The sequence below is a fragment of the Amphiprion ocellaris genome, chromosome 24 (assembly GCF_022539595.1).
Source record: "Amphiprion ocellaris isolate individual 3 ecotype Okinawa chromosome 24, ASM2253959v1, whole genome shotgun sequence".
NCBI lineage: Eukaryota > Metazoa > Chordata > Actinopteri > Pomacentridae > Amphiprion > Amphiprion ocellaris.
In genome coordinates, this window is record NC_072789.1 from 14,942,351 (window position 1) to 14,957,929 (window position 15,579).

The 15,579-nt window shown below is 40.7% G+C and overlaps 1 protein-coding gene across 4 annotated transcripts in view; it reads right to left on the reverse strand.

Annotated features, from left to right (window-relative positions):
• Nucleotides 1-14,747, reverse strand: part of LOC111571821 (receptor tyrosine-protein kinase erbB-4-like) — a 329,715-nt gene extending 314,968 nt beyond the window's left edge. For all 4 annotated transcript variants that reach the window (XM_055008641.1, XM_055008643.1, XM_055008640.1 and 1 more), the window contains exon 1: nucleotides 14,399-14,747. In XM_055008641.1, coding sequence (XP_054864616.1) covers nucleotides 14,399-14,462 — 64 coding nt within the window. In that variant the 5' untranslated portion in view covers nucleotides 14,463-14,747. The remainder of the gene's footprint in view (nucleotides 1-14,398) is intronic.
• Nucleotides 14,748-15,579: the final 832 nt, after the last annotated feature.

Here is a 15,579-nt window from a genome sequence, read left to right on the forward strand (position 1 = left end):
CACTGCGGTAAAGAGTGGGATCTGTGTTACATATGTTTTTGTGACCACTGATAGATGTGCATATAAAAAAAAAACAGTTTTAAAATTAGCAAACTACAGCAGTGAAGAAAAGATCACATTCTGTGAGAGTCCTTAACCAGACAGATTCAACCTTCACGTTGAGGATCATCACTCAGGACATGAGGTGGGTCTGCAGCTATGACTAAGAAACGAAACAACACTTTTCACAGTGGAGTCTCCATAACTAGACACTGTGCATCAGATCAGGAGTAGCATACTGACTGTTTTCTTCAACATTCATGTGGTTGTGCAGCAGGTATCAGACACCCAGCGGCGGACTGTCAAAGCAGAAAACTCAGTGTAAACAAACAGAACTTGTGACACAATGGCACGTCGGTGCTCCAATGCACTGTATGCATGATCACATTGTGGTGGTTACACGTTTTCTTTCAGCCGCAATAACACAATCGTCGTTCCCCACCCACCCTATTCACCAAATTTCAATACAGTTAAAGAGATTCAGGTGCCCTCATATATGGTGCTTGATATGTTTATCTTATGGTCCTTCCTGCAAGTCTGACAAGCAATGCAGAAGCACTGCACCACTGTACAAGAAGACTACTTCTGCAGAGATAGAGAACAAATTTATATCAAGTACGGCTATAAATTTTTATACGCACAATCTTGGAACTTTTTTATCAACCCTCATAGAGTAGCTATCCCTGCTGTTTGGTGTAAAATTATCTTCACATGCACAAAAGACTCCCTCAAAATGATGCAGCAAGTAATCTAATGCTACTGTGTCGAGTTTTATCACACTGATAACGGCTTCACTGTTTACCATTTGTTTTTTTTTTTGCATTGTATCAGTTATCTTAAGTTACCGCAAGTGAAAATCAAACATTTCCTACTACTGACATTTACTTACTACTAGAATTACTAGACAAACACTAGGATACTTTTATTGTGAAAGTTATTTTCCCAAATTTTTCATCACTAACAACAGTTCTACTATGAAGCAAGTTTGACAGGCTTTTTTTTTTGTGTAAGCTGGCTTGACAAAAACGATACAAGACAGGAATGCTGGTGGAAAATTGTCATTCATGTGGTAATACAATTATTTTACCACTTAGTGTCTCTTAACCAACTGAATACATGTAGGTACCCATGAGATCCTGTCTGAACAGAACCTCCTCATGAGCAGTTTATTTGTGCAGTATTTGTTACCATGGTGGTCTAGCAGGTTGAAAGAAAGACACCTTCATAAAACTAAAAACTCTGACTTTAGGCTCAAAATGCCTTGCTAACCTATTAACCTTGCTACACCCCTTAGGACTGAAAGCTGAAGGATAACAGCTAAACAGGTATGGTTTAAAAATTGTTCAAGAACAACAACTAATAATTCTTTACTAGCTAATGAGCAGTTTCTTTCTTCGGCCTTATTAGATGTCAAGCGTTGCCTCAAGTGGAAAAAGCTCCAAAAGTACTCTATAGTCCGACACAAAAAGCTATGACAGATCCCAACAATGAGTTCTCTGAGTAAACCTGTTTGTATGCCCCACTGCCCCGCAGTTGAAACATGATTTCAAGGGACTGAAAGCTTTTTGCGAATTTCATTTTCAAGCGGAACACGGGCTTGCAGAGGGCAGCAGCGTGACAGTATGAAGCGCTGTCTGAAATGCCAGACGATGAAACCACGTGCATTTGGCCTCCATCTGCCCTCATATTATCTCTGATTTTGCAAATGTTTCACTGTCTGTCTCTCATATTTTCCCTCCATGTTCTTCTCTCAGGGTTTTCTCACAGTCCTTATCTGTAGGAAAACACATGAATACATGTAGAAATTTAAAAGAACTCAGAATGATCCTCAGATTTAACAACGTTTGGACATTTCAAGTATTTGAATATCAGTTTTATTCAAAGTTGCTTTGATCAGTGCTTTTAAATATATTTTTCTTCCATATTTTTACTTTTAGACATGGAAAAGCTAAGTTGATCAACAAAAATGTCATCAATAAGTTCGCTAAAATTGTTATTTATCAAGGAAATATGCAGAACTTGATATTGCTGTAAAATAAATATATTTGGTTTCTGGACAGCTCAATCAGACAGCTATTTCAAGTATTCACCTTAGTCTCGGGGAACTGTGGAAATCTGAGGAATTTTTTTCCAGATTACAGGCTAGTCGTCAGTTGAAACTCTACCTAACACTATATAGGTTAAACCATGACAAAATAAAAGCTAACAATAATAATTAGCAGTGGCATCATTAAAATGAAAATTGGATTTCTCTCTAAATTCATTTGTACTGCTTAGAATAAATCACGTGTGTCACATATTGTTAAGTTATAACACTTTAGGTTGGGAAGACTGTGTGGGTTTTGTTAAAACAACAAAGAAGTCAGCATTTCCCTCTGTGCAAGTCAGTGTTGACTTCAACATTTCATCAGACCTTACCCAAGTACTCTAATTTGCTGAAACAGAACCATGAAGATAGTAAAGATGGACTTGAAATACACATGAATTACAGATTACTCATCAAGACGAATACAAATTAGCCAGCCGGAATTATATGATTACAGTTGCTTATGTCTTCAGCGTTATATGGAATCCAGAAAGAATGTATTGATGGACGTCCCGTAGGTCAACAGGTTGAGCGGGCAACCCATGAACACAGGCTATAGTTCCCAACACATTTTCCATAATCTGTGCCTTGTGAGTCAACCAACCTTACAGAAAAGCAAAATTAAATCATTGGATTTTAATAACGGAGCTGGACATTAAACAGGATCAAACAGTGGAATCTCTTCTATACCCAGTATTCTGTCACATAACCAGTTTTTATCTGTACCTTTTTGGAAAATGTCTTGTGCAACCTGGTTGTATTTAGACAAAATTATACATCTCAGAACACTGGCTTCTTTTGACAAAAGATTTGAAGAAAAACATGTTCATATTTCCAAAGAATTCCATTTGGCACAGTATTTAACAATAGATAGCCCTATAGTTTCTTAGACACCAGAAGCCAGATATTTTTGAAACAATAAATGTTCATTGTTTTTGCAAATATGTTTAGTATGAACACTTTGTTTTGGCTTGAAGATATGTGTAAAATCCTGTTGGGAATCCGTTTTCCTGCAAATTTTGCAAATTCAAATGAGTTGTATACAACTGCACACGTACATGCGCGTGCAAACGCACACTTTGTTTTCATCTTTTCCTTTTCTTCAGTTACAACTAACACATTTGACCCCATTAGCATTATCCATGGAGACAAAACAAAACAAGGCTGCATATGGGTGTGACACATCCCACTGATCGTGACACACTTCACATTCATTGCACAATAGATACTTGACAAACACACAATTGGCAAGCCTGCACGCGCACACACACACACACACACACACACACACACACACACACACACACACACACACACACACACACACACACACACACACACACACACACACACACACACACACACACACACACACACACACACACACACACACACACACACACACACACACACACACACACGCGCCGGTGTGGCCCAGGCTGATTAATTGGAGCATTCAGCGATGGTGATAGCTGTACTCCTCAGAGACAACACGCTGTCCCTCTCGGGCCACCTTAACCTCTGCTGGACACACACGCACACATACTGTAAACACACACACATGCACGTGTGCACACACACACTTCATCCCTTCCTTTCTCAGTTGAAATTAGACCACCTCTCTCTTGCTCTCTGTCTCTGTCGTGCCGTCTCTTGCAAATGACCCACCATCAGCTCACGTTCACCTTGCCAAGAGCGATAGCGTTCTTACCGTGGAGCAACTGGTTAAGGTACAACACAGGGGACACCTAGGTGTGTGTGTGAGCACCTGAGCGTGTGTGTGAATGTGTGTATGTTTGCCTCTCAGACAAATTAATGAGGCGATACACAAAACCATAGAAGTGCACAAACAGATTCTTACAAATGCACTCTTTTCTCTGGTCTCTCATCTTTCTTGACACTCAAGGTGACTCACTTCCACACACAAAATGTGCGCACGCACACACACACACACGCACACACACAAAAGCTTGGCCAAGGTTTTCTCCTCTGCAAGTTTTATGTACCTTTAAACATGCCGAAGGAGCAGTCATATTTCTGCTGGACTGCAAGGTGACTTCAGAGAGCAAAGAAAAAAACACAGTGAGGTGAGGCTAATGAGGATAAAAAGAACAAGTGGCAACAGAGAAAGAGTCTTCACCTCTGGTCAAGGTATTGTTCGGCACCACAATGCCTTACTGTGGCCCCCCTTTCCATTTCCATTGTCTCCCTCTCATTCTCTCATGTTCACTCCTTACCTATCCTTAGAGACTTTCCATCTCTTTTACCTCTGGTTTGTCTCGCTTTGTCTTCCCTTGTTGTCTAACATGCACTCCACTGGACACACACTCCACTGGACACACACTCCACTGGACACACACTCCACTGGACACACACTTCTGCCTCCTCCCCCTCTCTCTCTATTCCCATCCTCCCCAGTCAGCTGTCATGGCTGCCACTTTCTTGTGCCCACTCATTTATTACAGGTCACCATCGCAGGAGGGGCCATTTATAAAGGACAGTGTGCCCCAGTGGAACACAGACACACACATACACACACGTGCGCATGTACACACACACACACACACGCACACACACTGGAATTAATTTAGCACAAAATTGAAACAAATAATTTTTCTTCAAAGCCTGTTAACTTTGCAAAAAACATGCAAAAATTCTGCCAGTTTCACCAGTTGCAGTGGTCATAAAAATAAAAGAAATCAGCATTTTAAAACCACTTTATGAACCAGTATACCAATATGTACAGAATATATATATATATATATATATGGACGGTCACCATGGTAGCTTGATCTGATCATGTTTTAAGTGTGGCCTTAAGCATTGATTGAAAAAAATTCACTTTTGATGTAAGCTTCCCATTTGGCAGCTTCTCACTAATTTCAAGTCAATTTATTTTATATAGCAACAGTTCATAATATATGTCATCTCATAGTCTTAATATAGTAAAGTGGAGACCTTACAAATTTTAAGCAGAGAACAGAGAACCAAACAATCCAAACTTTCCTATGGATTCCCTACGAGCACACAATAATTTCAATTGGCTTTAATGACTAAATGGTTTTAAAATCTTAACTGTATCTCATAGGCTTGGTTTGAAGATCATCTGTGACAGTTTTGGTTTTGACTGGAATACATCTGTGACCTGTGAGGATTTTTTTAAAGAAATTCCAATACTGTGGTCAATTAGGCTAAGAGGACCTGTTGGTATCAGCTTTTGGACTACCCACTGTACTACCATGTACAAAAATATTTTGTTCAAGGCAAACACATATGCAGCTATTCAGCATAAACCCTTTTTAAAATAAAAAACCCATAGATTTTTTTGTGAGGATCATCCATGCAACTTTTTGTGCACATTGGAACAAATCTGTGTTCTCTGTTTCATGAAATACAATACGACAGATATTGACGTCATTAGGCATTAAAATTTTCTGAAAAGAATCTGAGGACTGTCCCAAACTACTGGAATTCCCACACTTTTTACTACGTGGTTCTAGTAAAAATAGATAAAGATATAGAAGAAAAGCAAATACATGCATGCGCAGCTTCACCACTTGGCCCCCAGTGACTGCAACTTTTGGTGCAATTTGCTTTTAGCCACAGCAAATATGGTTAAGTGAGGCTGCAATAGACACAAAAACTCATGGAGCAGCTGAGAGATATAGGGATTTTACAGGCACTGCATTCAGATCAAATTCATAGTATCAGAAAAAAAAACATTGCAGCAGTCATTTTTCATTATTCTGGCCCTTGACAAAGAACACAGCATGGTTTGAACACAGTTTTAATCTTGTAGAATTAGTAGAACATGAGCCCGAGTCGAGGACAGAAAGACTCATAGATCTGGGTTTGTGTCCTTTAAATACTGGAGCAACATCTCACTGATACTACATTTTAATCCTCGTAAATGATGCCGTTCTTTGGCATGATGACAACTGGAAAAAATGCAATAATCTCTTGTTTTGTTTTCTCTTTTAATTGTTGGCAAATATTCAGGAAAAGATTTAAAGTAGAGTGATACAGGCAGAAACAGCCTGATAGACACAAAGTCGCACATGCCTAAGCATACAGAGTATCAATCACACATATTCATGCGCACACACCAATACTCACGCTCACAGCGCCAGACAGATTAAGGCCCTGATTAAGGCGGGTATCGCATAAAAGTCTTGGAACAGTAAATATCGTTAATTTGTAGTGTAATTAAACAGATTAGCTGCCATGAATATCTTACCAGGGATTAGCTCACACACAATACACCATGTTGGCTTCAGCGTGCGCACACGCACACACACGCGCGCGCGCGCGCACGCGCACACACACACACACACACACACACACACACACACACACACACACACACACACACACACACACACACACACACACACACACACACACAAGCACACAAGTACACTAATGATTATATATAAATAGCTACGTTTTAACTACCTTAAGATGCAGAGTGTGTATAAAGGTATGTCTGTGATTCCTTACACAGGACAGAGAAGGAAAAGAACAAGCGTGGGGAAACATATAATGATGGAAAAGACAAAAATCTGCAGGTCGTGGTTGAATTGTCAGATCGACACATGCACAGATGAGGGATTAGAGCCCAGTGATCATTTCTCTTTTCACAGACTTTCATTAAAACGCAAGCCTTTGTCAAGGTTACAGGGAGGAAAAAAAATGTCTATTGTGATTCTAACGCCCTCTATTGTGCTACGCTGAGAGTCAGAACAGAAAGAAAGGGGAGCAAGTAAAAAAGAAGGCAAAGGAACCAAAAGAAAAAGCTCAGACTCGAGTCGATGGCACTTGATCCTGCTTCGCCAAAGAAGTGCTGCCAATCAAAGGAAGCTGAACACTGTCCCGCTTCCTGAATTGGCGCAGTGCCTGAGCAAATGCCACTGCAAACGCAGATTTAGAGCCAACACTTTTTCACACAAAGGGACATATATGCAGACATACATATTTGTGAAATCCATGCATTGACTCCCTATAACCCTAAAGTCTTTTCTCAAACCTTGACACAGCATTTTAGCATCCATCGATCCATTTTCTATACACCACTATATCTTCTGTTGGGTCATTGGGGAGGCTGGGGCCTATCCCAGCTGACTTAGGGCAAAGGCAGGGAACACCTTGGACAGGTCACCAGTCCATCACAGGGCCACACAGGGAGACTGACAACATAGCATACTTACATTTAAAACTTTGTATAATTTAGAATCACTAATTACCTCACTGGAAGCCAGAGCACCAGGTGAGAACCTACACAGGCACAAAGACTAATTGAATTTTCAACTACGGTCCTTGAACTACTCATCTGTGACTTGCCATTCTGTTGTAAAATTTATCCAAATTCAAGCTTAAAATGCTAATTTTTTATCAAAATAATTTTGTCTTACATATGTCATTTAAAATATAAACTGATTCATCTAACCAGATTCTGTAAAAACCAGGAAGTTATAACTTATTGCTGACCAGCAGTCATGTGGTCACAGCTAAGTGCTGAACTGGGTCGACCTGCAGACTGGTCTACACAGAGCAGAAAAAATGGAAATGAGTTAATAATCAAAGTCATAAAAATATTGACAGTATGTAGAGTCACCATTTTCAGTATTGTTGACACCCATAGACACTTGGGAATACGTTTCACGTGTTGATTCCAGATTTTCATTTTTTGTAAAATGAAAAAATGAATTTTTTTTATCATTATGGCAATTTATATGTGATGATCGGTATACGTTTGTCCGTCTGTCTGTGTTTCTGTTAGCAACATTACTCAAAAACGGACTAACGGATTTGGATGAAATATTCAGGGAAGGTCAGAAATGACACAGGGACCAACTGATTAGATTTAGTGATGTGGCTTATAGTCTGGATCCACAGATTTGTTAAAGATTTCTGTATTGCGAGATAGCGGCACGGCGTCACTGTAACTATGACAAGTGAACACTACGTCAGCTGCCTGCCAACGATCACATGATTACGATCCTACTAAAATCGATTGCTGTGGACTTATCAGAATTTATCCATCAGAAATGATACAAGGAACAATTGATTAAATTGTGGTGGTGTTTCCGGGTCCCATCAATTCCCGTCACCCACTACATATTTAGGTCAGGCGATTCGGTATACATACCTAGCATACATATGCATAACACAGATTTCATCTGTTGGAAATGATACAATGACTGAGCAGCCTTGGCGGAGTACTGCGCTCTGAATGCTTTTTCTTGTATATTACTGTAAAAAATTATCACATTATCACAGTGAGTAAAAATGTGACAAAAAATAAAAGCCCAGAAGCTGCTTGGGGTTCAGAGGGTTAAAGCTCACAAGCCTACACCAAGAGACGCAAACGTTACCATGTAAATGACAGTTTGAGTTGTGTATGACGGAGCTGCAGACAGCATGTTCATGAAACAAATCGGGTGTCATAATTAAAGCGGGAAAAATTAGCTGTTTTCCATTCTCCCTGTGCGCTCAGTGACAGCATCGCACACACAACTAATGAAAGACAGAGGGAGGCGTGTGTGTGTGTGCAGATGTGTGAGAGGCAGAAAAGAGAGGGACAGAGTACAGAAGAGAACAGAAGGAATCTTGTTAAAAAGAGGAAATAAAAGTAGAAGCAGTTAACGACAGATGAAGCAGTGCAGGAAAATTATATAAAAACACAATGAGACATGTTAATGGATAAAAACAGGAAGGAGATAAGGTGTGTGTTTGAGAGAGAGAGGGATGAAAAAGGGAAATGAGATGACAAATGTAGGAGACAGAAAGTGGAATAGAGCTAATGAAATGAAGGACAAAGTAAAGTCTGAAATAATGTGAGCCAACCTGGATCTGTATATGTGTGTCTGCAACACTTGCCACTATGTGAGTGTGTTGTGTGTGTGTGTGTGTGTGTGTGTGTGTGTGTGTGTGTGTGTGTGTGTGTGTGTGTGTGTAGGAAGCCCCTCAGACGCAGGATGGAGGCATTTGTCTCTGAGTGGAATTACAAGTGGCGGGCCGAACAAACCCTCCAGTGGTCAGGCAGAAATAAAAGAGGAAAGAGAAAAGATTCCTCTGTCTTTCCGGTTTCTTTCTTTTCCTGGGCCATGCCTCGATCAGAGCATGTGTGTGTGTGTGTGTGTGTGTGTGTAAGAACTCAACACAACCCAAAACTACATTCAAGACTTGCACTTAAAGCAAAACGCAGCCTCCCACTTGAAAACAAAGCTGCCACGGCCCCTTCTCCCATCGTGCATGCCTGCATGACCCTGAGTTTGCATGTGTGTATGAGACAGAAGCAGTGTGCAATCAGACATTTAAAAACAGTGTATGTATGGTATGTGCGCGTTATAAGTGAGATCTCAGCCCTCCTGAAAGAAGAGGGAGAGGGGGACATCTGAGCCAAGCTTCCAGTCTTAGGCTGGCCAATCTAACTCACAATTGGAGTTGGCACCAGACACCTCGGCACAACCAAAACCAACCCTGCTCATCATTAGGAAGCAAAAGGCACAAGGGTTCAAAAGTCTATCCTGCCAAACTCTGCGCCAGAGATGGAGAGAGGGAGACTGGATGATTGCAAAGGCCAATAAAGCTGCTATTTTGCACACAAGTCTTGGATGTTTTCCTTCCCATGCTGTGCAGTTGTGATTCTGCATGTAAATATTTGGGTGGTACGCAAACTCAGAAGAACAGAAGTCCCTCTGTACAGCCGGCAGGCAAACAAAATGTCAAGCAAACAGGCTTGTGACATCGCTGGATTGCTTTCGAATGCCTGGGAAGAGGAAAGCAGGAGACAAAAAGACTTTTCTTTTTTCGAAGCGAGAGGGATAGAACAGTGTCATTTTTGTTCGGCCCGTGCAGATAATAATCTGAGCGCTGATTCAGATGGCGAGTACCATAAGAGGTACTGTACTGCTGTCTCAGGCCTTGGAAAAGCATTCAATCACCCCCACGCGTCACATAGTCATTTGTAAGGCTTCCCTTGCAGCCCGCTGAGACTGTCCAGCTATGACAGAGGAAGCAAATAACATCCCACACCTCAATGTCACCATCACTGAACTGCAATTATTATTCTTTTGTGCAAACTGCCATATTTTACTCCAGCCTCTTTCTGGCTCTGTCTCTTTCACCAGGAGACACTGACAAATGTACAGAAACTATACAAATCTCCATCAGTGCATCAGAAGTGAATGCATCATCTATGAAAACACCCAGCCAAAGGCTGGCATGGGTTGAGCCTAGCAGATATCAAGTTATGATAGCAGTGTTGACTAATTTAGAGCAAGATTGAATTCCTTCACCCGCCTCATCTCTCATGCTGTCAAATAAAGGGCTTGTGGTCTAGACTGATGCTATCAAAAAAAAAGCTTAATTAGCTTGTAATGAATTCTCATTTCCGCCGGTCTTGTATAAAGCCTCGGCCAGCTCCGTGGCTCTGTGTGTGCCAGCTGATGAACGCCCAGTAATTTGATACTGGCATTCAGCGAGTTCCCTTCCCACTGCCCTCTTTCTCCCCTAGCCATTTCACAGGAGAGCACATCTTTAAATGTCACCCAAACACACACGTGCAGATGCAGCATTTGCCACCAAAGAGCTGGGGCGATTAAAATGTTGTTTTTAGTACACACACAAACACAGAGCTAGATGTGGGATGATGATATTACTGGGGTGAGCTTCATTTAAAAGCTTTGGTTTGGTAACCACTATTTTATCAGAGAATCTCTATCATTAAACTTGTGAAGCTAAACCCCTTCAAAAGGACAGAATATAGCGGTTTTTCATGACCTCAGAAACATGAATGTGGCAAAATATTGCACTTCAGATTGAACTCAAGGTTCTCTCTCCAATTCCAAGCTTTTTACAGAGCTATCAAATGCATGTCAATGGACAGAGGCAGAAACCTTAGCATTTATATCACCTCTTGAATCCCTTGAGCAATAAAGATTGCTTGATTAATCAGACAGTTTGAGCTATTTTTAGAATTCACTTTCAAAAAATTCCAATCATTGGGCTGTAGACTGATGGAATAACAAAACAAGCTATAATACGTCAACTCTGGCTGTGAGAAAATCTTCTGCTTTTTCATATTTTATAGGCACCATGATAAACTGTTGAAATAATATTCAGCTTCATCAATAACTCGCGACAGTAGTCATTAGTTGCTTCCCCTAAGCCCACTTTCCTGCTGAAAGCAATACAATCAATACGCAATGGACATCAGATTATTTGTTGATCAGCCTGCCAGTGATCTGACTTATCAATATAAAAAAAATAAAATAAATAGTTGTAGATTTCAGGGTAGATGCAGTGGCTATTCCTCCGTACATATTTGAAAGACATGCATTTCTCTAACATAACACTTAAGCAAAGCTAAAAACTTATATCGTTACTTGTAGATGCAAAAATCCCTCCAACAGGACTCTTTTTGCTCCACTACTGCGTCTTTTTCACTTTGAAAATCTGACTATGAATTTGCAGACAGGTTGTCCGGAAGGAAAAAGAAGGATGATTTCTGAAAAAGTCTCAAAACCAAGCAAGTTTTGAGCTACTAGGTGCAGATTTTTTAAGCTTGTTTCAGTTTTCAAGAATTATTGAAAAAAATGTAACAAAGTCTCATTCCCTGACAGAAGATGGGTTGTATTCTTGCTTCCAGTCAGCTTCCACAATACAGGTGAGATGCACATTACTCTGAAAGCGAAGGCATGTTTGATATGTTTTGCATCTGCAGAAAGTTTTGAACATGTACTGAAATCTTGATGACAAAAAAAATCATCGTGCTTATACACAATCAGTCAAAAGTTTGGACACACTTTTTCATTCATTTGAATGAGAATGTGTGTCCAAACTTTTGACTGGTAGTGCATGTGTGCATTGAATCAGCAGGGATAAAATTAAATGATGAACATTGATCTACAGGTGATTAAAAATAAGGATATAAAGAGCCTTATTATGTCCCATTTTATTTTGAACATCAGTGCTTTCCTCTAAATAAATATAGTTTCACCATAAATTGATGTAAAAAAGGCACACGCTTCAATGCATCAGAATGACATCCAGGACCTCCAGTGTTCATACAAAATCTACACCCATAATCACATCTATCAATGGACATATTGTTAAGGTCAACCCTGGTGTTAATTTCTTCTTTTTTTGATAAAAATGAACAGGAGTCTGCTGGAAGACTGTGTCCTCTACAAAGGCAGTTCTGCTGCCAAGAACGCGTCAGAATGGAGGAAAACTGTGCTTGATTCCTGTGAAAGGATTCAAGTTGCTTGCAGTGTGAGCACCTTTATACTTGGTACACATGCTGACCTAGTACAACACACAAACACACAACTGTACATATACAGAAGGGTGGACAAGCCAATTGGCAGGAATGCTACAGACATCCATCTCGCAGCACGAGCACGGAGACTGAATTACATTTAAAAAGTGAACATCTTCAGCCTTGACTTACTTCAGCCTCAGGTAGTGTTAACTGATATATGATGCTGGGAGTGAGTTTTTTGAAACTACAATATGAAGAGGGAGACGAAATAGTGGACAGACAGCGCACAAATATCTATTCAGCATGCACCCACCAACACCCACACACAATGAACTTCCCAAGAGGCATAGCTCAGATTCTTGGGCAGAATTTGCATCACAAATATCTCGGATGGGAGTGGATGCACAGAGAATAAATAAAGCAGCAAGGATGCCACTTTTCCTTCCCAATTCATCCTGCCCCATCCACCCATGCTTCCATCCACCCCTGTTTAATAAGCAGCATTCAGTGCTTCCATCCAAGATCCACACCAGTGGGGGGAGAGTGTGTCTGTGTTTGCATCTCCAGTTTTGCCGAAGAACCAAAAGTCACCAGACACTGAGCCAAGACTCGACCTGTCCTTGGAAGCAGGAGAAAAAGCATCCTGGAATCCAATTTGTGCCCTGTGAGAGTTTGAGCCAAATTCACTTGTGAGCGTCAAATTTGCAAACTTTCATGTGTTGTAACTTCATGAATGTGTTTCTGCTTGTTTTCAAGACTTTTTTTTGTCAAAGCTTAATAACATAAAGGAGACAGCTTCTGGCATCACAGACCACTTACTAGCACAGAATGAAACAAACAATATAACTGAAGGGCATCTCATAGTTTGATATCATCCCAGAGCAGATATTACAGGAAACCAAACACTTTAAGTGTTTATTGATAAGTAAATCTGTGCATAAAGCCCGACTGAAAAAGCTTCAACTTCACAGCCTCTAATAATCTGCTTCAATAAACAGACTGCAATTTTATTGCAATCAATGCAAACTAAATATCACAGCAAGCCTCAAATGTTATGTATCAAATGAGCAAATATCAAGGGAAAGGAGATCAGCAGATATCCTACAGTGGTGCCAAAGGAAAAATCAGCCTGAACACATAAACACGAATATTAGTAACTTCACATAAATTCACTGTTGAGCGTCAGGGACGCGTTACAAGCCTTTCAAGGAATATTGCAGTAACATTAAAGTGATTTTTGTCGAGGGAGTGACACCACGGGGGTTCTAATGATGAAAGCGAAATGTTTTGCCATTGCCCATATTGCCCCGCACTATATCTGCTACATCTAAATTATTTAAAGACAGCACGGATTTTTTTTTTTTAATGTACCACTGGTGCTCAGGTTCTATAAATTACCGAAAATAGCCGCGATCCTCGGTCAATCACTGTCCGCTTAAGGAAAGTAAATTGAAACGATGGCGCGTTTATTCATTTTTAAGGCAGGAAATAAAAGAGCAGGGCATCACCTGAACTGCGGAAAGATGAAAGATTTGATAGTAGATTTTTATTGTTATCAAATCAAACAATCAAGAAAATGTCGGGAATGTGTCCTTTTTGCTGTAAAATGTAGATATATTTTTTAATTTTTTTTAAAGGCGGATATGCGGAGGGCAGTTTGGAGAGTTTTTTACGTAGAGCCCGACATGCTCTCACAGGCAGCGGAATCTCAGTATGCTGCAGGTGTGACTGAATCTGCTTTGATTCAAATCAGTGGTGGCTGGTTACGAAGTTGTTTAATTTGTACCAGAGCGAACGACCCATGTGTTTAACTATGAGCTCCATTTGTCCCCATTCAGTGAACAAGCGTGAATTCATGATCAAAATTTCGTCTAAACGTAAATGCCTGTGTCAGAGAAGACAGATTTTTCTTTGGGAAAGTTTCAGAGCCTCACTTCATCCCACGCTTTCAAAAGTCAGACCTGACCAAAGGAACCAGGCACAGAGACGCGCATCAAAGCACTCACCTGACTGCGCTGCACTTGATCGAATCACCACCAAAGTGACGAGGAAGCAAGCCGGGAACTTCATCTTTGTTTAAAAAAAAAAGCCTGCTTGTGTTAACTCCCGTAACTCACATGTCCAATTAAGATATCCTCGTTGTTCACATGCACACGAAAATAAAAGAGAGAGAAAAATACGTCAGGATCTTCTTGGTTCTTTGGACACAGGCACAGTGTTCCGCGCTGCGTGAGAGGTCTTTTACGCACCGCGCCTTGTTGTGTTTGTTTATCGGTTCCCAGTCCAGTGTTTAGGTCGGTTTCCACAGCGGACACTCTTGGCCATTTACTCCTCACACTGCCATTGCGCCGGTGGCTGGGTGGAGGGGGTGGGGGGGAGGGAGGGTAACAGGCGTGCGCGTGTGTTTGGGGAGGGAGGGGTGTTGGGGGTCTGCACACGCCCCTTTCAGTGGATCGACGTTTCGTTCTGCCTATTAAATCATATCTGAAAGATTAGCAGTTTTGTCTCCTGCGCCCACCTCACTTATCACCTTTCCTGATTGGCTATTAAGCTTAATTGCGGAAGTCAATACGCCTGTTAGGAGCAGGTTTTGTTTTGGAGTCCACTTTACTACATGTACTGCCAGAGAGAGCATTATTTTTTGTTTACTATCACATAATGATCCTAATTTAAAGTCTTATTTCATTTCTTGCAATATAGTACCGCAACTACTACAGAGCAGTAAATTCATAATTTAGGTGATTCATTCAGAGAGGGTGGTTGCTTATTACAGATTACATTGCAACTATAATAAAACTGCATTTGCTCAATTTGTGTTTTCACAGCCAATTTTATGTACAATGTACTTACAGCAACACCACAAAAGTTTCCTGCAGTGCCAGCAGAGTCTGCAAATATCTACCACGAGAAGGCACAGCCTATAAACTTTGATGATGTTCGTCCGGTGGAGCTGCAGTGAAGATGAAGGTTCCAACAGTGAACCATTTACAGGGCCACTCATTTTACAAGCGAGTGTACTTTCTTCTGGAGCTTCATTTTGTGGGACTGATATGAAAGTGTGAAACGAGCTAGCATATCAACAAGGACAAAAAGATATTGATTTGTGATTCATGTAAGGTGAAAACTTGCACATAATTGGCTCTATTGCTGAAATTCCACAGCTTGTACAGTGAGGTTGGAAAATCAT